At 44.8% G+C, this 25,269-nt stretch overlaps 1 protein-coding gene across 5 annotated transcripts; it reads left to right on the top strand.

Moving 5' to 3' along the window:
* The first annotated feature begins 2,018 nt into the window (after nucleotides 1-2,018).
* LOC115122706 (uncharacterized) lies at nucleotides 2,019-23,603 on the top strand. Of its 5 annotated transcripts, XM_065001014.1 has the most exons (12): nucleotides 2,019-2,314; nucleotides 2,564-2,718; nucleotides 3,888-4,167; nucleotides 5,846-6,288; nucleotides 7,789-7,847; nucleotides 7,932-8,146; nucleotides 8,274-8,527; nucleotides 10,400-10,534; nucleotides 10,680-10,833; nucleotides 11,034-11,060; nucleotides 21,949-21,975; nucleotides 22,412-23,603. In XM_065001014.1, the coding sequence occupies exons 1-12, from the start codon at nucleotides 2,044-2,046 to the stop codon at nucleotides 22,687-22,689; spliced, it is 2,298 nt and encodes a 765-aa protein (XP_064857086.1). In that variant the 5' UTR covers nucleotides 2,019-2,043; the 3' UTR covers nucleotides 22,690-23,603. The 5 variants fall into 5 exon arrangements, with proteins under 5 accessions (XP_064857086.1, XP_064857087.1, XP_064857089.1 ...); XM_065001015.1 differs by lacking the exon at nucleotides 21,949-21,975; XM_065001017.1 differs by lacking the exons at nucleotides 21,949-21,975; nucleotides 22,412-23,603 and adding an exon at nucleotides 21,565-21,851.
* Nucleotides 23,604-25,269: the final 1,666 nt, after the last annotated feature.

The following is a 25,269-nucleotide window of genomic DNA, read 5'->3' as shown; positions in this document are numbered from 1 at the left end:
ACCCTCATATGTTACATCACCTGTACTCACTGTCATAGTCAGTTCTACTGTTCTACCCTCATATGTTACATCACCTGTACTCACTGTCATAGTCAGTTCTACTGTTCTACCCTCATATGTTACATCACCTGTACTCACTGTCATAGTCAGTTCTACAGTTCTACCCTCATATGTTACATCACCTGTACTCACTGTCATAGTCAGTTCTACTGTTCTACCCTCATATGTTACAACACCTGTACTCACTGTCATAGTCAGTTCTACCCTCATATGTTATATCACCTGTACTCACTGTCATCGTCAGTTCTACATCACCTGTACTCACTATCATAGTCAGTTCTACTGTTCTACCCTCATATGTTACATCACTTGTACTCACTGTATAGTCAGTTCTACCCTCATATGTTACATCACCTGTACTCACTGTCATAGTCAGTTCTACTGTTCTACCCTCATATGTTACATCACCTGTACTCACTGTCATAGTCAGTTCTACCCTCATATGTTACATCACCTGTACTCACTGTCATAGTCAGTTCTACCCTCATATGTTACATCACCTGTACTCACTGTCATAGTCAGTTCTACCCTCATATGTTACATCACCTGTACTCACTGTCATAGTCAGTTCTACAGTTACATCACCTGTACCACTGTCATATGTTACATCATCACTCTGTACTGTACTCACTATCATAGTCAGTACTACAGTTCTACCCTCATATGTTACATCACCTGTACTCACTGTCATAGTCAGTTCTACCCTCATATGTTACATCACCTGTACTCACTGTCATAGTCAGTTCTACAGTTCTACCCTCATATGTTACATCACCTGTACTCACTGTCATAGTCAGTTCTACAGTTCTACCCTCATATGTTACATCACCTGTACTCACTGTCATTGTCAGTTCTACAGTTCTACCCTCATATGTTACATCACCTGTACTCACTGTCATAGTCAGTTCTACAGTTCTACCCTCATATGTTACAACACCTGTACTCACTGTCATAGTCAGTTCTACAGTTCTACCCTCATATGTTACATCACCTGTACTCACTGTCATATTCAGTTCTACCCTCATATGTTACATCACCTGTACTCACTGTCATAGTCAGTTCTACAGTTCTACCCTCATATGTTACATCACCTGTACTCACTGTCATATTCAGTTCTACCCTCATATGTTACATCACCTGTACTCACTGTCATAGACAGTTCTACCCTCATATGTTACATCACCTGTACTCACTGTCATAGTCAGTTCTACCCTCATATGTTACATCACCTGTACTCACTGTCATAGTCAGTTCTACCCTCATATGTTACATCACCTGTACTCACTGTCATCAGTTCTACTGTTCTACCCTCATATGTTACATCACCTGTACTCACTGTCATAGTTAGTTCTACAGTTCTACCCTCATATGTTACATCACCTGTACTCACTGTCATATTCAGTTCTACCCTCATATGTTACATCACCTGTACTCACTGTCATAGACAGTTCTACCCTCATATGTTACATCACCTGTACTCACTGTCATAGTCAGTTCTACCCTCATATGTTACATCACCTGTACTCACTGTCATAGACAGTTCTACAGTTCTACCCTCATATGTTACATCACCTGTACTCACTGTCATAGACAGTTCTACCCTCATATGTTACATCACCTGTACTCAGTGTCATAGACAGTTCTACAGTTCTACCCTCATGTTACATCACCTGTACTCACTGTCATATTCAGTTCTACCCTCATATGTTACATCACCTGTACTCACTGTCATAGTCAGTTCTACAGTATGAAATGATACAGTACACACATACACTCTAGATAATTTAATGAACTAATCATTTAACTATGTACTGGTGTCATAGTCAGTGCATCCCTATTTACACACACACACACACCCACAACATTAGACAATAAAGCTTTGAATATATTTCTGTGTGGCGATGTTCATTATATATTATGTTCTTTAAATCAGTAGTCAGTATTTCTATTCTCTTATCATCTTTGTTATTTTAGAGACCCTCCATGTTGGATGTTCCAGCTCTGCTGCTGACCAGTCTGGAGGAGCTCACTGAAGAACAGCTGAAGACATTTCAGTCTCACCTGACTATTGGCAGGATGTTAGGCTTTCCTCCCATCCCAGAGAGACAGCTGGAGAACACTGACAGACAGAACACAGTGGATCAGATGGTGGAGAGATACGACCATGAGGGAGCTGTAGAGAACACACTGAAGATCCTGAGGAGGATGAATCTGGATGATCTGGCAGAGAAGTTAGAGAGAGATCACACTAGAGGTAACATAACAATAATGTACATCAATCTATACATCACCATCACAGTTCAGTGTAGGTCTAACCAGAAATAACATTCAACTGACTTTCTAATCATGACTGTATATCTCTTCCTGAGCTTCCTAATCTGGAAGATGAACCAGAATAATCTGGCAGAGAAGTTAGAGGTCAGAGAAGTAGGACTGTAGACAAGAACCCTAACTGACTCTCTATCCCCCTCCTATCTTCCCCTCTATTTCCCCACTTTCTCAGGTATTCCCACTGACTGGTACAAGTCCTCAGTCCAACCCAGGCCCTTCTACAGCTCATTACCCCCTCGTTTCTCCAGGTCCTCCTCCTTCCTTCTCTCTGGCTTGTCTAAGGAGTTGTCATTAACTACTGGTAGTTCAGGACAGCTCAGCTCACAGGTAAGAGGACGGTTAGAGAAGTGTAGGATCACTTCTACCCTCATATGTTACATCACCTGTACTCACTGTCATAGTTAGTTCTACAGTTCTACCCTCATATGTTACATCACCTGTACTCACTGTCATATTCAGTTCTACCCTCATATGTTACATCACCTGTACTCAGTTTCATAGACAGTTCTACAGTTCTACCCTCATATGTTACATCACCTGTACTCACTGTCATAGACAGTTCTACCCTCATATGTTACATCACCTGTACTCACTGTCATAGACAGTTCTACAGTTCTACCCTCATATGTTACATCACCTGTACTCACTGTCATAGACAGTTCTACCCTCATATGTTACATCACCTGTACTCAGTGTCATAGACAGTTCTACAGTTCTACCCTCATATGTTACATCACCTGTACTCACTGTCATAGACAGTTCTACAGTTCTACCCTCATATGTTACATCACCTGTACTCACTGTCATAGACAGTTCTACCCTCATATGTTACATCACCTGTACTCAGTGTCATAGACAGTTCTACAGTTCTACCCTCATATGTTACATCACCTGTACTCACTGTCATAGACAGTTCTACCCTCATGTTACATCAGCTGTACTCACTGTCATAGTCAGTTCTACCCTCATATGTTACATCACCTGTACTCATTGTCAGACAGTTCTACCCTCATATGTTACATCACCTGTACTCAGTGTCATAGACAGTTCTACAGTTCTACCCTCATATGTTACATCACCTGTACTCACTGTCATAGTCAGTTCTACAGTTCTACCCTCATGTTACATGACCTGTACTCACTGTCATATTCAGTTCTACCCTCATGTTACATCACCTGTACTCACTGTCATAGTCAGTTCTACCCTCATATGTTACATCACCTGTACTCACTGTCATAGTCAGTTCTACAGTATGAAATGATACAGTACACACATACACTCTAGATAATTAATGAACTAATCTCTCATTTAACTATGAGTGGTGCGAGTCAGGCTGCATCCCTACACACACACACACACACACACCCACACACACAACATTAGACAATAAAGCTTTGAATATATTTCTGTGTGGCGATGTTCATTATATATTATGTTCTTTATAACAGTAGTCAGTATTTCTATTCTGTTATATCTTATCATCTTTGTTATTTTAGAGACCCTCCATGTTGGATGTTCCAGCTCTGCTGCTGACCAGTCTGGAGGAGCTCACTGAAGAACAGCTGAAGACATTTCAGTCTCACCTGACTATTGGCAGGATGTTAGGCTTTCCTCCCATCCCAGAGAGACAGCTGGAGAACACTGACAGACAGAACACAGTGGATCAGATGGTGGAGAGATACGACCATGAGGGAGCTGTAGAGAACACACTGAAGATCCTGAGGAGGATGAATCTGGATGATCTGGCAGAGAAGTTAGAGAGAGATCACACTAGAGGTAACATAACAATAATGTACATCAATCTATACATCACCATCACAGTTCAGTGTAGGTCTAACCAGAAAGAACATTCTACTGACTTCATGTCTCCCCTCTCCGCGTCGCGCGTCTCCCCTCTCCGCGTCGCCCCTCTCCGCGTCTCCCCTCTCCACGTCTACTTTTTCTTCATCTGAGAAGAGCCTCTCCTCATTCCTGGGGTTTACCAATATTTTACCAGCCTGATTCAATATAGTCTGTCTGGCATTTTAACATTATCTACAGCAGTTTAAACACCATCAACAACGTGGACCAAGGGGTGGGATAACAACGTGGACCAGGGGGTGGGATAACAACGTGGACCAGGGGGTGGGATAACAACGTGGACCAGGGGTGGGATAACAACGTGGACCAGGGGGTGGGATAACAACGTGGACCAGGGGTGGGTTAACAACGTGGACCAGGGGTGGGATAACAACGTGGACCAGGGGGTGGGTTAACAACGTGGACCAGGGGTGGGTTAACAACGTGGACCAGGGGTGGGTTAACAACGTGGACCAGGGGGTGGGTTAACAACGTGGACCAGGGGTGGGTTAACAACGTGGACCAGGGGTGGGTTAACAACGTGGACCAGGGGTGGGGTAACAACGTGGACCAGGGGTGGGGTAACAACGTGGACCAGGGGTGGGGTAACAACGTGGACCAGGGGTGGGGTAACAACGTGGACCAGGGGTGGGCTCACAACGTGGACCAGGGGTGGGCTCACAACGTGGACCAGGGGTGGGCTCACAACGTGGACCAGGGGGTGGGCTCACAACGTGGACCAGGGGGTGGGTAACAACGTGGACCAGGGGTGGGCTAACAACGTGGACCAGGTGGTGGGCTCACAACGTGGACCAGGGGTGGGCTCACAACGTGGACCAGGGGTGGGTTAACAACGTGGACCAGGGGGTGGGTTAACAACGTGGACCAGGGGTGGGTTAACAACGTGGACCAGGGGTGGGTTAACAACGTGGACCAGGGGTGGGTTAACAACGTGGACCAGGGGGTGGGTTAACAACGTGGACCAGGGGGTGGGGTAACAACGTGGACCAGGGGTGGGGTAACAACGTGGACCAGGGGTGGGGTAACAACGTGGACCAGGGGTGGGGTAACAACGTGGACCAGGGGGTGGGTTAACAACGTGGACCAGGGGGTGGGTTAACAACGTGGACCAGGGGGTGGGTTAACAACGTGGACCAGGGGGTGGGTTAACAACGTGGACCAGGGGTGGGTTAACAACGTGGACCAGGGGTGGGTTAACAACGTGGACCAGGGGTGGGTTAACAACGTGGACCAAGGGGTGGGTTAACAACGTGGACCAGGGGTGGGTTAACAACGTGGACCAGGGGGTGGGTTAACAACGTGGACCAGGGGGTGGGTTAACAACGTGGACCAGGGGGTGGGTTAACAACGTGGACCAGGGGGTAGAAACTGGGATTACAGTCCAACTATGCATTTTCTGAAGCATTCTCCCCTCCACCATGACCCCCACGCCACCATGACCTCCAGGCCACCATGACCCCCACTCCACCATGACCCCCACTCCACCATGACCCCCAGGCCACCATGACCCCCACTCCACCATGACCCCCAGGCCACAGCCTTTCAGTGGACAGTGTCTCTCTGTCTTTGTTTGTCAATGTTCCTCTCTTCCCAGAACCCAATGATCCCATCTTAGGACAGGCCTTGCCGATATCGCCCAGCCCTGTGTCTCGCTCTCCCAGTTGTTCCTCATCAGACACTGGACCAAGTGAAGAAGAGAGAGAAGAACGAGTTTTACCAGCTCAAAGAGTAGTGGCTGACACCGAGATGGAGGAGTTAACCTGGATGGAGACAACTGCAACAGTCCAATCAGCTGAAGATCCAGTCTCCAACAGTCTGACTCCAACAGTCCAATCAGCTGAAGATCCAGTCTCCAACAGTCTGACTCCAACAGTCCAATCAGCTGAAGATCCAGTCTCCAACAGTCTGACTCCAACAGTCCAATCAGCTGAAGATCCAGTCTCCAACAGTCTGACTCCAACAGTCCAATCAGCTGAAGATCCAGGGCCCTCATACAGTTATGCGAATAGCCTCACCTCGAGTTGGCAGCCATCGCTGGTAAAGGATTATTACAGTGATATAATTATATAATATATTGACTGAGAAATGAATTGGATTTATCTATAAATATTTTGAATACGTATATACAGTGCATTCAGAAAAGTATTCAGACCCCTTGACATTTTCCACATTTTGTTACTTTACAGCCTTATTCTAAAAATGATTAAATAAATTAAAATCCTCATCACTCTACACACAAGACCCCATAATGACAAAGCGAAAACAGTTTTTTAGACAGAAATACTTTATTTACGTAAGTATTCTGACCCTTTGCTATGAGACTCGAAATTGAGCTCAGGTACATCCTGTTTCCATTGATCATCCTTGAGATGTTTTTACAACTTGATTGGAGCCCACCTGTGGTATATTCAATTGAGTAAACATGATTTGGAAAGGCACACACCTATCTATATAAGGTCCCACAGTTGACAGTGCATGTCAGATCAAAAACCAAGTCATGAGGAATTGTCCGTAGAGCTTCAAGACAGGTGGATGCACAGATCTGGGGAATGGGTACAAAAACATTTCTGCAGCATTGAAGGTCTCCAAGAATACACACAAACATTCTTCCTAGAGCTGGCCGCCCGGCCAAACTGAGAAATCAGGGGATAAGGGCCTTGGTCAGGGAGGTGACCAAGAACCTGATGGTCACTCTGGCAGAGCTCCAGAGTTCATCTGTCGAGATGGGAAAGCCTCCCAGAAGGACAACTATCTCTGCAGCACTCCACCAATCAGGCCTTTATTGTAGAGTGGTCAGATGGAAGCCGCTCCTCACTAAAAGGCACAAGACAGCCCGCTTGGCGTTTGCCAAAAGGCACATAAAGGACTCGCAGGCCATGAGAAACAAGATTCTCTGGTTTGATGAAACCAAGATTGAACTCTGGCCTGAATGCCAAGCATCACGTCTGGAGGAACCCTGGCACCATCCCTACGGTGAAGCATGGTGGTGGCAGCATCATGCTGTGAGGAAGTTTTTCAGCGGCAGGGACTTGGAGACTAGTCAGGATCTAGGGAAAGATGAACGGAGCAAAGTACAGAAAGATCCTTGATGGAAACCTGCTCCAGAGCGCTCAGGACCTCCATCTGACCACTCTACAATAAAGGCCTGCTTGGTGGAGTGCTGCAGAGATGGTTGTCCTTCTGGGAGGCTTTCCCATCTCGACAGATGAACTCTGGAGCTCTGCCAGAGTGACCATCAGGTTCTTGGTCACCTCCCTGACCAAGGCCCTTCTCCCCTGATTTCTCAGTTTGGCCGGGCGGCCAGCTCTAGGAAGAGTGTTTGTGTGTTCTTGGAGACCTTTGTCATTATGGAGTATTGTCTGTAGATTGATGAGGGAGAAAAAATATATATATTTTAGAATAATGCTGTAACATAACAAAATGTGGAAAAAGGTTAACGGGGCTGAATAATTTCAAAATGCAGTGCATATATACAGTTCTATTCTCTAGTAACTTCTCCAAACTGTTGGTTTAAGACCTGTTGTCACTACATTTTAGGAACTTTGTAATGAATTTACTCCAGACATCTTGGATCATGAGGGCAACGGAACTTACCGGTAACATACATTTCTTGTTTTCTCATTGTATGGTCGTAGATAGGAAATATTGTTACATTATATTTATCATGCTGTTTGTTCTAGATTCCAGTGCCCCCATGCAGGTCTGTTCCAGTGCAGTATAACAGGCCTGGTGTTCAGGATGGAGGGAGAAGGAGAGGTGCTCTATAGGACAGTCCACTGGGACAGGAGGCTTCTATCTCAGAGAGGCAAGAGACCTGCAGGACCTCTGTTCATGTTTACATGCCTTAAGGGGTCGGTCTGTCAACTACACCTTCCACACTGTGAGATTCATTCTGGTAAGTAATACATTTCCAGGGAGGTTATAGACTATGTATTCTTAATCAATATCAGTACCATCACTACTCCACTACTGGGTTGTCATAGTCATCTGAACAGAAGACTAATGTTCTCTTTCTCACCTAGAGGGTGGATGTGACTTCCTGTCTGTAGCCCATGTGACTGATGACAGTATGAAGTTTCTCCATCCCCATGAGACAAGAGAAACTCATGTCATATTAAACATCACTCAATTCAGCAAATATGGCATCACCAAGGATAAGGAAGCTCCTGTGTCTCCTATCCGTGCTCTGGTGCTACTATTTTACAAACTCCCAGATGATAATAATGAGTCCATCCTAAATGTGTTGTTGCTGCCCAGAAATGTTGACATCGATGAGGTACGTAGATCAGAGTTGTCAAACACCTCTTTAGTTGGAATTCTATCAAACTCATATTGTTGAACTCACCTTTTGCCACAGAACAATATTTTTATTTGGCGATGAATATGTAGCGAGGGCCAGCCGACTAGAGCATACAGGTCGCAGTGGTGGGTGGTATAAGGTGCTTTAGTGACAAAACAGATGGGACTGTGATAAACTGCATCCAGTTTGCTGAGTAGAGTATTGGAAGCCATTTTGTAGATGACATCGCCGAAGTCGAGGATCGGTAGGAGAGTCAGTTTTACTAGGGTAAGTTTGTCGGCGTGAGTGAAGGAGGCTTTGTTGCGAAATAGAAAGCCAACTCTAGATTTGATTTTGGATTGGAGATGTTTGATATGAGTCTGGAAGGAGAGTTTGCAGTCTAGCCAGACACCCAGGTACTTATAGATGTCCACATATTCTAGGTCGGAACCATTCAGGGTGGTGATGCTAGTCGGGCATGCGGGTGCAGGCAGCGAATGGTTGAAAAGCATGCATTTGGTTTTACTAGTGTTTAAGAGCAGTTGGAGGCCACGGAAGGAGTGTTGTATGGCATTGAAGCTCGTTTGGAAGTTAGATAGCACAGTGTCCAAGGAAGGGCCAGAAGTATACAAAATGGTGTCGTCTGCATAGAGGTGGATCAGGGAATCGCCCGCAGCAAGAGCAACATCATTGACATATACAGAGAAAAGAGTCGGCCTGAGAATTGAATCCTGTGGTACCCCCATAGAGACTGCCAGAGGACCGGACAACATGCCCTCCGATTTGACACACTGAACTCTGTCTGCCAAGTAGTTGGTGAACCAGGCAAGGCAGTCATTAGAAAAACCGAGGCTACTGAGTCTGCCGATAAGAATATGGTGATTGACTAAGTCGAAAGCCTTGGCCAGGTCGATGAAGACGGCTGCACAGTACTGTCTTTTATCGATGGCGGTTATGATATCGTTTAGGACCTTGAGCGTGGCTGAGGTGCACCCGTGACCGGCTCGGAAACCAGATTGCACAGCGGAGAAGGTACGGTGGGATTCGAGATGGTCAGTGACCTGTTTGTTGACTTGGCTTTCGAAGACCTTAGATATGCAGGGCAGGATGGATATGGGTCTGTAACAGTTTGGGTCCATGGTGTCTCCCCCTTTGAAGAGGGGGATGACCACGGCAGCTTTCCAATCCTTGGGGATCTCAGATGATACGAAGGAGAGGTTGAACAGGCTGGTAATAGGGGTTGAACAGGCTGGTAATAGGGGGTGCGACAATGGCGGCAGATAGTTTCAGAAATAGAGGGTCCAGATTGTCAAGCCCAGCTGATTTGTACGGGTCCAGGTTTTGCAGCTCTTTCAGAACATCTGCTATCTGGATTTGGGTAAAGGAGAAGCTGGGGAGGCTTGGGCGAGTAGCTGCGGGGGGGGGGGGGCGTGGCTGTTGGCCGAGGTTGGAGTAGCCAGGAGGAAGGCATGGCCAGCCATTGAGAAATGCTTGTTGAAGTTTTCGATTATCATGGATTTATCGGTGGTGACCGTATTACCTAGCCTCAGTACAGTGGGCAGCTGGGAGTAGTTGCTCTTGTTCTCCATGGACTTTACAGTGTCCCAGAACTTTTTGGAGTTAGAGCTACAGGATGCAAATTTCTGCTTGATAAAGCTGGCCTTTGCTTTCCTGACAATATTTTTGGGTGTAATGTAATTCTAAATGGTGAATCCAGACCTGCGGGTCTCTCACTCACCAACCCAACATCTTAACCATGACATCAAGATGATACCCTCAAGATCCGAGGGCGACATTTGGGCTTCTATGTTTCAGGCACTGCTAATAAATCATGACAGTGTGTTCCAAACCATTTCCAATCCTCTGAAGGTGTGTAAGACCAGGAGGACAAGGAATGGAGACCGAGAAATCTACATTGAAAAAAATCCTAACTGTAGACTAACCCCGGACCAAGAATACACCCTCTCCACCGATCTAACAGATGAACATCACATAGATCCAAAGGTAGTCTAATAAATATGACATGAGAGAGAGAGAGGAAATGTGCTGATATGACATGTCAGTCATTTTTGTGATGCTACCTTGATAAGATATAGAAATCACATACAATTCTGTTTGGCTTGATACTTGTGCTTTTTTTTCTCTCCAGGAAGCAGAGTTTGTGGATTATGATTCCTATACAAACTACATGCCGACATTTCAGTTGTATTTACAAACTGTTATTAAAAAAGTGGATCTTCTTCTGAAAGAACATGGCGGTCCTGAAAATGAACGTGTATGGAACCGCCTTGTTTCACTACCAGGTAACTGAAACTCAGAGAGAGTAGGAGTTACAATAGAACTAGTTGTAATAGTATCATTTTACATTGACATTTTACATTACATTAGTAACAGTCATTGTAGTCTTAGTGGCAGTAGTAGTAGTGCGGCTGTTGTTGATTTAATTAAATTATGATACAATTGATTATTTCACCATAGTAGATCACCCTCTTTTAATCCACAGCCTCACCAACAGAAGTGAAGTCTGCAGGTAACTGGTCTCATCAAACCTTATATTTGTCTTCATCTCATCAACTCAAAATCATAAGCAATGATACTATGAGGAATTCAATTGTGAACAACTCATTCTCCTAATGGTTCGGTGTTGTAAAATAACACAATAAAATAACAATGAGGCTGTATACAGGGGATACCGGTACCGAGTCAATGTGGAGGCTATATACAGGGGGTAACGGTACAGAGTCAATGTGGAGGCTATATACAGGGGGTACCGGTACAGAGTCAATGTGGAGGCTATATACAGGGGGTAACGGTACAGAGTCAATGTAGAGGCTATATACAGGGGGTACCGGTACAGAGTCAATGTAGAGGCTATATACAGGGGGTACCGGTACAGAGTCAATGTGGAGGCTATATACAGGGGGTACCGGTACAGAGTCAATGTGGAGGCTATATACAGGGGGTACCGGTACAGAGTCAATAATGAGGCTGTTATGAATCCCTTTTGGCCCGACAGTCTAGGGGGGATGGTAATGAGACCCGTAACATAACTCATGCAAATTATAATTGTGACAAAGTAAAAGTGTGAACGAAATAACCACGACAACTGAAATCTACCGTCAAACTCAGGGTTTATTGTAAAACACACGGTAATGGGGGGGAGCAGGAAAAGGGGCTGAGCTGGACCCAAGGAAAGAAATAATAAGTATTCAAAACACCCCTAAGCTAGACTAGCCTACTTTAACAGCTAACTAACTAACCAAAAATACAGTGGGTGGTCCGCCCAGTTCTAACTAGTGTATTTAACAAAGTTTACCTACGGATAGTGTATGCCCATGGGCGACTTGTCTTGGTTCCCCCTTTTCCCACCAGCAAACAAACACCATAACCAAAAACAATACTCACAGGTGATGACAAAGTGCTATGGAGGTGCTCAAACAAAAGAGAGGTCAATACACAAAGAGAGAGTGAACCACAGAGACCTACAGACATGGCATTTACAGAGAGATTGAGCTCCAGAGCAAACAACTGATGGGGTTTTTAAACCAAGGGAAAGGAACGGTGATTGGGTAGGAAACAGGAGGAGGTGTGTCTTCTGATTGATGATTGATTGGTGACTGATTGGGGAGTGATGATTTTCACCTGTGAGGGGAGAAGGAGAGAAAAGAAACACACAGGATACTTGTATCCGTAACAGAGGCTATATACAGGGGGTACCGGTACCGAGTCAATGTGCGGGGGGTATAGGTTAGTCGAGGTAATTTGTATATGTAGGTAGGGGTGAAGTGACTATGCATAGATAATGAACAGTGAGTAGCAGTGTGTACAAAACAAATGGGGGGGTCTTATGGCTTGGGGGTAGAAGCTGTTAAGGAGCCTTTTGGTCCTAGACTTGGCGCTCCAGTACTGCTTGCCGTGCGGTAGCAGAGAAAACAGTCTATGACTTGGGTGACTGGAGATTTTTTGGGCTTTCCTCTGACACCGCCTCTTATATACAGTTGAAGTCGGAAGTTTACATACACCTTAGCCAAATATATTTAAACTCAGTTTTTCACAATTCCTGACATTTAATCCGAGTTAAAAATCCCTGTTTTAGGTCAGTTAGGATTACCACATTATTTTAAGAATGTGAAATGTCAGAATAATAGTAGAGAATTATTTATTTCAGCTTTTATTTCTTTCATCACATTCCCAGTGGGTCAGAAGTTTACATACACTCAATTAGTAGTTGGTAGCATTGCCTTTCAATGGTTTAACTTGAGTCAAACGTATCGGGAAGCCTTCCACAAGCTTCCCCCAATACGTTGGGTGAATTTTGGCCCATTCCTCCTGACAGAGCTGGTGTAACTGAGTCAGGTTTGTAGGCCTCCTTGCTCGCACCCGCTTTTTCAGTTCTGCCCACAAATGTTCTATAGGATTGAGGTCAGAGCTTTGTGATGGCCACTCCAATACCTTAACTTTGTTGTCCTTAAGCCATTTTGTCACAACTTTGGAAGTATGCTTGGGGTCATTGTCCATTTGGAAGACCCATTTGTGACCAAGCTTTAACTTCCTGACTGATGTCTTGAGATGTTGCTTCAATATATCCACATAATTTTCTTTCCTCATGATGCCATCTATTTTGTGAAGTGCACCAGTCCCTGCTGCAACAAAGCACCCCCACAACATGATGCTGCCACCCCTGTGCTTCACGGTTGGGATGGTGTTCTTTGGCTTGCAAGCATCCCCCTTTTTCCTCCAAACATAACGATGGTCATTATGGCCAAACAGTTCTATTTTTGTTTCAACAGACCAGAAGACATTTCTCCAAAAAGTATGATCTTTGTCCCCATGTGCAGTTGCAAACCGTAGTCTGGCTTTTTTTATGGCGGTTATGGAGCTGTGGCTTCTTCCTTGCTGATCGGCCTTTCAGGTTATGTCGATATAGGACTCGTTTTACTCTGGATATAGATACTTTTGTACCTGTTTCCTCCATCGTCTTCACAAGGTCCTTTGCTGTTGTTCTGGGATTGATTTGCACTTTTCGCACCAAAGTACGTTCATCTTTAGGAGACAGAAAGCGTCTCCTTCCTGAGCGGTATGACAGCTGCGTGGTCCCATGGTGTTTATACTTGCATACTATTGTTTGTACAGATGAACATGGTACCTTCAGGCGTTTGGAAATTGTTCCCAATGATGAACCAGACTTGTGGAAGTCTACAATGTTTTGTTTTGAGGTATTGGCTGATTTCTTTAGATTTTCCCATGATGTCAAGCAAAGAGGCACTGAGTTTGAAGGTAGGCCTTGAAATACATCCAGTTGCAAACCGTAGTCTGGCTTTTTTATGGCGGTGGCTTCTTCCTTGCTGAGTGGCCTTTCAGGGTATGTCGATTATAGCAGTCGTTTTACTCTGGATATAGATACTTTTGTACCTGTTTCCCCCAGCATCTTCAGAAGGTCCATTGCCATTGTTCTGGAATTGATTTGCACATTTCACACCAAAGTGTGTTAATCTCTAGGAGACAGAACTCGTTTCCTTCCTGAGCGGTATGACGGCTGCGTGGTACTTGTGTACTATTGTTTGTACAGATGAACGTGGTACCTTCAGGCGTTTGGAAATTGCTCCCAAGGATGAACCAGACTTGTGGAGGTCTACAATTTTTTTTCTGAGGTCTTGGCTGATTTATTTTTATTTCCCCATGATGTCAAGCAAAGAGGCATCAAGTTTGAAGGAAGGCCTTGAAATACATCCACAGGTACACCTCCAATTGACTCAAATTATGTCAATTAGCCAATCAGAAGCTTCTAAAGCCATGACATAATTTTCTGGAATTTTCCAAGCTGTTTAAAGGCACAGTCAACTTAGTGTATGTAAACTTTTGACCCACTGGAATTGTGATACAGTGGAAAAAAATACTTGTGTCATGCACAAAGTAGATTTCCTAACCGACTTGCCAAAACTATAGTTTGTGATCAAGAAATTTGTGGAGTGGTTGAAAAATGAGTTTAATTGACTCCAACCTAAGTGTATGTAAACTTCCAACTTCAACTGTAGGTACTGGATGGCAGGAAGCTTGGCTCCAGTCATGTACTGGGCCGTACACACTACCCTCTGTAGCGTGTTATGGTCAGATACCGAGCAGTTGCCATACCAGGCGGAGATGCAACCGGTCAGGATGCTCTCGATGGTGCAGCTGTAGAACTTTTTGAGGATCGGGGACACACGCCAAATCTTTAGTCTCCTGAGGGGGAAAATGTGTAGTCGTGCCCTCATAACGACTGTCCTGGTATGTTTGGACCTTGATAGTTTGTTGCTGATGTGGACACCAAGGAACTTGAAACTCTCGACCCGCTCCACTACAGTCCCATCGATGTTAATGGGGGCCTGTTTAGCCAGCCTTTTCCTGTAGTCCACGATCAGCTCCTGATCCTCAAATCTTCTTGGGTATGACGTAACAAGCTTGGCACACCTGTATTTGGGGAGATTCTCCCATTCTTCTCTGCAAATCCTCTCAAGCTCTGTCAGGATGGATGGTGAGTGTCGCTGCACAGCTATTTTCAGGTCTCTCCAGAGATATTTGATTGGGTTCAAGTCTGGGCTCTGGCTGGGCCACTCAAGGATATTCAGAGACTTGTCCCGAAGCCACTCCTGCGTTGTCTTGGCTGTGTGCTTAGGGTTGTTGTCTTGTTGAAGGTGAATCCTTTAGGTGCCTTTTGGCAAACCTTTACTGAGGAGTGGTTTCTATCTGGCCACACTTCCATAAAGGCCTGATTTGGTGGAGTGCTGCAGAGATGGTTGTCCTTCTGGAAGGTTCTCCCATCTCCACAGAGAAACTCTGAAGCTCTGTCAGTGACCATTGGGTTCTTGGTCACTTCCCTGACCTTCGCCACCGATTGCTCCGTTTGGCCGGGTAGCCAGGTCTAGGAAGAGTCTTGGTGGTTCCAAACTTCTTCCTTTTAAGAATGATGGAGGCCAATGTGTTCTCAGGGACATTCAATGCTGCAGACATTTTTTTGGTACCCTTCCCCAGATCTGTGCTGCGACACAATCCTGTCTCGGAGCTCTACGAACAATTCCTTCGACCTCATGGCTTGGTTTTTGCTCTGACATGCACTGTGAACTGTGGGACCTTATATAGACAGGTGTGAGCCTTTCCAAATAATGTCCAATCAATTGAATTTACCACAGGTGGACTCCAATCAAGTTGTAGAAACATCTCAAGGATGATCAATGGAAACAGGATGCACCTGAGGTCAATTTTGAGTCTCATAGCAAAGGGTCTGAATACTTATGTAAATAAGGTATTTCTGTTGTCTTTTTAAATACATTTGCAAACATGTTTTCACTTTGTCATTATGGGGTATTGTGTGTAGATGAAGGATTTCTATTTAAGGTTGTAGACTATTTTAGACTAAGTTTGTAACGTAACAAAATGTGGGGAAGGGGTCTGAATACTTTCTGAATGCACTGTACACACACACAGGCTCAGTTTTTGATCGTGCAACCCTAAGTAACAGTACAGAAGAAACATGATCATGCCTACTGTACATCTTACTGTAGAAAGTATTGTTTAAAAAATCTAGGTTTGAACTGTTGCTGTTAAAAATACAATACATCTTATTATTCTGAATTGGAATACACTGATTGATTACATCACACAGACCAGAAAACACACAAACGGTCCTAATGAGAGGTGTGTGGCTGGTTGAAGCTTTCAACAAGCATTTCTATTCTGGGCTCAGTTAACAACCCTGAGGTCTTGCTCAGCATGGAGTCTGTTTCTGTACTTGTTTTTTAAGTACGCCAGAGTTGAGAACCCTCATAGGTATGTGGTGCCAAACTGGATGTGAAGATCTACTGCTTTCTCAGTCAGGCAGGATACCACTTCCTGCTGTAGATGAGCAACACAGAACTATGTGAGTGGGTTCTCAGTCAGGCAGGATACCACTTCCTGCTGTAGATGAGCAACACAGAACTATGTGAGTGGGTTCTCAGTCAGGCATGATACCACTTCCTGCTGTAGATGAGCAACCCAGAACTATGTGAGTGGGTTCTCAGTCAGGCAGGATACCACTTCCTGCTGTAGATGAGCAACCCAGAACTATGTGAGTGGGTTCTCAGTCAGGCAGGACACCACTTCCTGCTGTAGATGAGCAACCCAGAACTATGTGAGTGGGTTCTCAGTCAGGCAGGATACCACTTCCTGCTGTAGATGAGCAACACAGAACTATGTGAGTGGGTTCTCAGTCAGGCAGGATACCACTTCCTGCTGTAGATGAGCAACACAGAACTATGTGAGTGGGTTCTCAGTCAGGCATGATACCACTTCCTGCTGTAGATGAGCAACCCAGAACTATGTGAGTGGGTTCTCAGTCAGGCAGGATACCACTTCCTGCTGTAGATGAGCAACCCAGAACTATGTGAGTGGGTTCTCAGTCAGGCAGGACACCACTTCCTGCTGTAGATGAGCAACCCAGAACTATGTGAGTGGGTTCTCAGTCAGGCAGGATACCACTTCCTGCTGTAGATGAGCAACACAGAACTATGTGAGTGGGTTCTCAGTCAGACAGGATACCACTTCCTGCTGTAGATGAGCAACCCAGAACTATGTGAGTGGGTTCTCAGTCAGGCAGGACACCACTTCCTGCTGTAGATGAGCAACCCAGAACTATGTGAGTGGGTTCTCAGTCAGGCAGGATACCACTTCCTGCTGTAGATGAGCAACCCAGAACTATGTGAGTGGGTTCTCAGTCAGGCAGGATACCACTTCCTGCTGTAGATGAGCAACCCAGAACTATGTGAGTGGGTTCTCAGTCAGGCAGGATACCACTTCCTGCTGTAGATGAGCAACCCAGAACTATGTGGCCTCAAAAAACATCTTGCTTCAATCAGTTTTGTCCAGTTCAGAATAAAAATGAGTACTTGTATTTTAACAGCAACAGTTCCAACCTAGACTTGTTTTCAACAATCCTTTCTACAGTAAGATGTACAGTAGGCCTGATCATGTTATCTTCATGTGTACTGTAACTTAGGATTTTTTATTTTATTTATTTCACCTTTATTTAACCAGGTAGGCCAGTTGAGGTGAAGTTCTCATTTACAACTGCGACCTGGCCAAGATAAAGCAAAGCAGTGTGTCACAAACATCAACACAGAGTTACACGCGGAATAAACAAACATACAGTCAATAATACAATAGAATAAGTCTATATACAGTGTGTGCAAAAGAGGTAGGATAAGGCAATAAATAGGCCATAGTGGAGAGGTAATTACAATATAGCAATTAAACACTGGATAGAGAGATGTGCAGAAGATGAGTGTGCAAGTAGAGATACTGGGGTGCAAAGGAGCCAAATAAATAACAATATGGGGATGAGGTAGTTGGATGGGTTATTTACAGATGGGCTATGTTCAGGTGCAGTGATCTGTGAGCTGCTCTGACAGCTTTTGCTTAAAGTTAGTGAGGGAGATATGAGTCTCCAGCTTCAGTGATTTTTGCAGGAAGGAAAGGTGGCCGAAGGAGGAATTGGCATTTGGGGGTGACCAGTGAAATATACCTGCTGGAGCGTGTGCTACGGGTGGGTGCTGCTATGGTGACCAGTGAGCTGAGATAAGGGTGGGCTTTACCTAGCAAAGACTTATAGATGACCTGGAGCCAGTGGGTTTGGCGGCGAATATGAAGCGAGGGCCAGCCAATGAGAGCATACAGGTCGCAGTGGCGGGTAGTATATGGGGCTTTGATGACAAAACGGATGGCACTGTGATAGACTGCATCCAATTTGCTGAGTAGAGTGTTGGAGGCTATTTTGTAAATGATCGGTAGGATAGTCAGTTTTACGAAGGTATGTTTGGCAGCATGAGTGAAGGATGCTTTGATGCAAAATAGGAAGCCGATTCTAGATTTAATTTTGGATTGGAGATGCTTAATGTGAGTCTAGAAGGAGAGTTTATAGTCTAACCAGACACCTAGAATATGTGGACAACTACCTAAGTCAGAACTGTACAGAGTAGTGGTTGAAGATCAGTTGAAGAGCATGCATTTAGTTTTACTTGCATTTAAGAGCAGTTGGAGGCCACGGAAGGAGAGTTGTTTGGCATTGAAACTTGTCTGAAGGTTAGTTAACACAGTGTCCAAAGAAGGGCCAAAAGTATACAGAATGGTGTCGTCTGCGTAGAGGTGGATCAGCAAATCACCAGCAGCAAGAGCTACATCATTGATGTATACAGAGGAAAGAGTTGGACCGAAGATTGAACACTGGCACCCCCATAGAGAGTCTGTCAGAGGTCTGGAGAACAAGCCCTCCGATTTGACACACTGAAGTCTATCTGAGAAGTAGTTGGTGAACCATGTGACGCAGTCATTTGAGAAACCAAGGCTGTTGAGTCTGCTGATAAGAATGTGGTGATTGACAGAGTCGAAAGCCTTGGCCAAGTTGACGAATACAGCTGCACAGTATTGTCTCTTATCGTTGGCGCTTATGATATCGTTTAGGACCTTGAGCATGGCTGAGGTGCACCCATGACCAGCTCGGAAACCAGATTGCATAGCGGAGAAGGTGCGGTGGGATTCAAAATGGTCGGTGATCTGTTTGTTAACTTGGCTTTCGAAGACCTTGGAAAGGCATGGCAGGATAGATATAGGTCTGTAGCAGTTTGGGTCTAGAGTGTCTCCCCCTTTGAAGAGGGGGATGACCGCGGCAGCTTTCCAATCTTTGGGGATATCAGACGACACGAAAGAGAGGTTGAACAGGCTAGTAATAGGGGTTGCAACAATTTCTGCAGATAATTTTTGGAAGAGAGGGTCCAGATTGTCTAGCCTGGCTGATTTGTAGGGGTCCAGATTTTGCAGCTCTTTCAGAATATCAGCTATCTGGATTTGGGTGAAGGAAAAATGGGGGAGGCTTGGGCAAGTTTCTGTGGGGGGTGCAGGGCTGTTGACCGGGGTAGGGGTGGCCAGGTGGAAAGCATGGCCAGCCATAGAAAAATGCTTCTTGAAATTCTCAATTATTGTGGATTTATCAGTGGTGACAGTGTTTCCCAGCCTCAGTGCAGTGGGCAGCTGGGAGGAGGTGCTCTTATTCTCCATGGACTTTACAGTGTCCCAGAACTTTTTGGAGTTTGTGCTACAGGATGCACATTTCTGTTTGAAAAAGCTAGCCTATGCTTTCCTAACTGCCTGTGTATATTGGTTCCTAACTTCCCTGAAAAGTTAAATATCGCAGGGGCTCTTCGATGCTAATGCAGTACACCACAGGATGTTTTTGTGCTGGTCAAGGGCAGTCAGGTCTGGAGTGAACCGAGGGCTATATCTGTTCCTGGTTCTACATTTTTGGATGGGGCATGCTTATTTAAGATTTTGAGGAATAAAACCAGGCATCCTCTACTGACGGAATGAGGTCAATATCCTACCAGGATAACCGGGCCAGGTCGATTAGAAAGGCCTGCTCGCGGAAGTGTTTTAGGGAGTGTTTGACAGTGATGAAGGGTGGTCGTTTGACTGCAGACCCATTACGGACGCCGGCAATAAGGCAGTAATCGCTGAGATCCTGGTTGAAGATAGCAGAGGTGAATTTGGATGGCATGTTGGTTAGGATGATTTCTATGAGGGGTTTGGGGTTGTACCTGGTAGGTTCATTGATAATTTGTGTAAGATTGAGGGCATCAAGCTTAGATTGTAGAATGGCCGGGGTGTTAAGCATGTCCCAGTTTAGGTAACCTAGCAGCACGAGCTCTGAAGATAATGGGGGGCAATCAATTCACATATGGTGTCCAGGGCACAACTGGGGGCTGAAGGGGGTCTATAACAAGCGGCAGTGGTGAGAGACTTGTTTCTGGAAAGGTGGATTTTTAAAAGTAGAAGCTCGAATTGTTTGGGAACAGGCCTGGATAGTAAGACAGAACTCTGCCTGCAGTGGATTGCAACTCCGATCCCTTTGGCAGTTCTATCTTGTGGGATTGGCTTCTTGGTTCCTCTTAAAGCTTCTCTTCAAGGGAGTTTTTTTTCTCATTTTTTTGCCACCATCACTTCTGCTTACTCTCCTGGGGTCAAAGGTTGGCTCACTATGTGGGCATTTCGTCCAGACACATTGACTACATCAAGCGACACCACCAACCATTCAGCACCTGCAGGACAAAACGTCTCACTTCCTCTCCAGGGTCCGACTAACTTGGAGTTCTCTTTTTGGGGATTGCCTTTACTACAGTAGCCTAACTACCACAGCCTGATGGTGAAGTCTACCTGAGGCTCCTAGCCAAACCCTACAGAGTGAACCCCTCCTGAATCCCTCCTCTACAGCCCTCTGCTTCATCCGGTCCATTCTCACTCCCCTCCTGAATCCCTCCTCTACAGCCCTCTACTTCATCCGGTCCATTCTCATTTCCCTCCTGAATCCCTCCTCTACAGCCCTCTGCTTCATCCGGTCCATTCTCATTTCCCTCCTGAATCCCTCCTCTATAGCCCTCTACTTCATCCGGTCCATTCTCATTTCCCTCCTGAATCCCTCCTCTACAGCCCTCTGCTTCATCCGGTCCATTCTCATTTCCCTCCTGAATCCCTCCTCTACAGCCCTCTACTTCATCCGGTTCATTCTCATTTCCCGACTGAATCCACGTTCTCACTTCCATTCCATTTCCTCAATAAATATTCTAGACCCATTTCATGTCTGGTCCTTAAACTGCTGAATAATACTGTATCCTTACGTAGAGCATCAGTACAAGACCCTGATATGACCTATTTAGCATGAACAATGTCTGGTTAAAGGAAAATGTGTTGTCATTTCATTGGTTTTCTCTTACAGCCACGCCCCCAGGGGATAACTCAGCAGGTAAATGTATTGTCATTTCATTGGTTTTCTCTTACAGCCACGCCCCCAGGGGATAACTCAGCAGGTAAATGTATTGTCATTTCATTGGTTTTCGCTTACAGCCACGCCCCCAGGGGATAACTCAGCAGGTAAATGTATTGTCATTTCATTGGTTTTCTCTTACAGCCACGCCCTCAGGGGATAACTCAGCAGGGAAATGTATTGTCATTTCATTGGTTTTCTCTTACAGCCACGCCCCCAGGGGATAACTCAGCAGGGAAATGTATTGTCATTTCATTGGTTTTCGCTTACAGCCACGCCCCCAGGGGATAACTCAGCAGGGAAATGTATTGTCATTTCATTGGTTTTCTCTTACAGCCACGCCCCCAGGGGATAACTCAGCAGAGAAATGTGTTGTCATTTCATTGGTTTTCTCTTACAGCCACGCCCCCAGGGCGTAACTCAGCAGGGAAATGTGTTGTCATTTCATTGGTTTTCTCTTACAGCCACGCCCCCAGGGGATAACTCAGCAGGGAAATGTGTTGTCATTTCATTGGTTTTCTCTTACAGCCACGCCCCCAGGGGATAACTCAGCAGGGAAATGTGTTGTCATTTCATTGGTTTTCTCTTACAGCCACGCCCCCAGGGGATAACTCAGCAGGTAAATGTATTGTCATTTCATTGGTTTTCTCTTACAGCCACGCCCCCAGGGGATAACTCAGCAGGGAAATGTATTGTCATTTCATTGGTTTTCTCTTACAGCCACGCCCCCAGGGGATAACTCAGCAGGTAAATGGTTTACAACAAGGTTTTCACTTAGTAGTTGGCTGAAGGTTATTGAATCAATCGCCTGGGGGCGTGGCTGTAAGAGAAAACCAATGAAATGACAACACCTTTTCCTTTTAAATAGGATTTAATAGTTTGGTCGCACCTCGACTCCTGTGGTTAAGCGCCTTCCACTTCATTACAATAATTAAAGGTAGACTCAGTACACAATAGGGAACCTGTTGTTTACATACATCAACATACAAGCAGAATTCTGATCCGTCAGGACTGTTTATTTTAGTTATGTTTCATATTTTTATTTCTGTGTCTAGGGTCAACGAAGGTTCATTTTCTGCTGTTGAACACTATGAAAGAGCTGTGTCAAATCGACCTGAAGACATTTCAGTGGTACCTGATTCAGGGTGTGGAGGGCTTCTCTTCAATCTCAAAGGGCCATCTGGAGGATGCTGACAGGCTGGTCACAGTGGATAGGATGGTACAGAGCTACTGTGATGACGGAGCTGTGAAGATCACACTGGAGATCCTGAGGAAGCTGGACCAGAACAAACTGGCTGATGAGTTAGAGAAGAAGTTCCCAAACAATGTCTGAACTGGATACAGTATGTCTACAACTCTATATGCATTCGCACATCAAGTCTTCTCTTGAGATGGGCTCGGGGATGGAACAACTGTTGAACATCTGTGGTTGTTTGTGGGGGAAGGGTGGATAGTGTGTGTATGTATCCCACATATGTTGCTACGGGGTAATGGTGTTAGGGACAATATAGGATGAATCACAATAATTATTTGCCAAAAATGTGAGAATAGAAAGGTTCAGAACTTTTGTGAAACATTACAGCACCGTTGAAAAATATCTGGCAAATAGAAATGGTTCAGAGATAGATGGGAGGGGTTGAGTGGAGCTGAAGGATGGGAGGGGTTGAGTGGAGCTGAAGGATGGGAGGGGTTGAGTGGAGCTGAAGGATGGGAGGGTTTGAGTGGAGCTGAAGGATGGGAGGGTTTGAGTAGAGCTGAAGGATGGGAGGGTTTGAGTGGAGCTGAAGGATGGGAGGGTTTGAGTGGAGCTGAAGGATGGGAGGGTTTGAGTGGAGCTGAAGGATGGGAGGGTTTGAGTGGAGCTGAAGGATGGGAGGGTTTGAGTGGAGCTGAAGGATGGGAGGGTTTGAGTGGAGCTGAAGGATGGGAGGGGTTGAGTGGAGATGAAGGATGGGAGGGTTTGAGTGGAGCTGAAGGATGGGAGGGTTTGAGTGGAGCTGAAGGATGGGAGGGGTTGAGTGGAGCTGAAGGATGGGAGGGTTTGAGTGGAGCTGAAGGATGGGAGGGTTTGAGTGGAGCTGAAGGATGGGAGGGTTTGAGTGGAGCTGAAGGATGGGAGGGTTTGGGGAAAATATATTTAAAAAATATACAGATTTTATGTGTGTATATATATATATATATATATATATATATATATATACAGATTTTTTTATATATATATATTTACAAAAAATAAATATGGGGGATTGGAAATGATGCAGACAATTACATTGATGGATGCGACAATCTATCTGCAATATGAAAGCTGATCTACCTCTAAAGGTCTGAATGCACAGCCTCAACAACAGTTCACTTAAGGGTTTTGTGCCAAAGAATGAAGAGCTTTTCAAATGCACAATGTGTAGCGTTTACAAAAGACATCACTGTGACTGTAATGTGTAATATCTGTAATGTATGTTACCTCAGTTGACATCACTGTGACTGTAATATGTAATATCTGTAATGTATGTTAGCTCAGTTGACATCACTGTGACTGTAATATGTAATATCTGTATGTCACATCACTGGACTAATAGCTGTAATGTATGTTAGCTGTTGACATAAACAATGTATGTTACCTCAGTTGAAAAACTGTCCAAACAACGAAAAATGTCCAATGTAAATGAAGGATGTATTATCATAAACGAGAGGCTATCGAGGTGCAACATTATGAATGTTTAAAGACATGCTTCGGTACTTTGGGAACTAGTTAGTATTTCTTAAACCTCCTGCTTTGGGCTGGGTGTGTCAACCTGTTTTCTGGAAGCTGTGCTTTGCCATTTTCCATACACCCCCCCCCCCCCCCCACGTGGGCCAACCTCTAGCAATTTGAGTTCCAGACAATGAGATTCAGCCTCACCATTTGACTGACAACTAGCAAGAATCACACACAGCAGAGCGAGAGAGAGAGAGAGTAATGACGTGGTGAACATATCTGCACATATGTGAGGTATTATGACAGTTTTGAGGACCACTTTTGGCCCTGGGGCCTACTTTCAGAACTACTGGCTGAAAAGTATACAGAAGTACCAGATAATCCCTTTAACTGTCTTGAATTAGCTTCAGGTCTCAGGTGGTCACTGCTCAGGGACTTTGCTTTTTAATGGTTGAATAAGATGAGAGAGAAAAAAAGAAAGAACCCGCGCACTGCTCTTGATAGAATCACTGTTCTTGATAGAATCACTGCTCTTGATAGTATCACTGCTCTTGATAGTATCACTGCTCTTGATAGTATCACTGCTCTTGGTAGTATCACTGCTCTTGATAGTATCACTGCTCTTGATAGAATCACTGCTCTTGATGGAATCACTGCTCTTGATAGTATCACTGCTCTTGATAGTATCACTGCTCTTGATAGTATCACTGCTCTTGATAGTATCACTGCTCTTTAGTAAGCTTTACATTTCGGCCTCACGGCCTTCCTCAGAGCTTTAAGGGAGATATGTTTTGTGTATAGGAGGTTGCATTTCACTGTGCCATTTACACCCGCTGTATTCTGTGCATGTGATTAATAAACGTTTGATTTGATTTATAGTAGACTACACTGTATATAAAGGTATTTGTATATATTTTTAAGCTTTTAATATTTCTACGTCATTATCCCTACACAAACACATTTATCTGATCCATTCATTCATCAAATATTTAATTGAATTAAGAAAAACTGTTATTATGAGATTACAGGTCACAAAATGCAGTCACCATCATCATCATATTGGACTGACTTATTTTAGTCTAAACCTGACTGATGCATTGAGCACAAACATTTACAACAGTATTTATTTCTCAGGAAACGATATTCAGTCTTTGGAGAAGACTGTTTAAACCTTAGCTGGTGTTTTGTGTTGTCCTTACACCCTCCCTCCGCCTGGGA

The sequence above is a fragment of the Oncorhynchus nerka genome, linkage group LG15 (assembly GCF_034236695.1).
Source record: "Oncorhynchus nerka isolate Pitt River linkage group LG15, Oner_Uvic_2.0, whole genome shotgun sequence".
Taxonomy (NCBI): domain Eukaryota; kingdom Metazoa; phylum Chordata; class Actinopteri; order Salmoniformes; family Salmonidae; genus Oncorhynchus; species Oncorhynchus nerka.
Note: the sequence above shows the minus strand (reverse complement) of the source record. Positions and strands in the feature narration are given on the sequence as shown.

Coding starts and splice junctions, on each gene's coding strand:
- LOC115122706 (XM_065001014.1), top strand. CDS start 2,044: ATGTTGGATGTTCCAGCTCTGCTGCTGACCAGTCTGGAGGAGCTCACT. Junction 6,289..7,788: donor CGAGTTGGCAGCCATCGCTG/GTAAAGGATTAT, acceptor ACTACATTTTAG/GAACTTTGTAATGAATTTAC. Junction 8,528..10,399: donor GAAATGTTGACATCGATGAG/GTACGTAGATCA, acceptor AATCCTCTGAAG/GTGTGTAAGACCAGGAGGAC.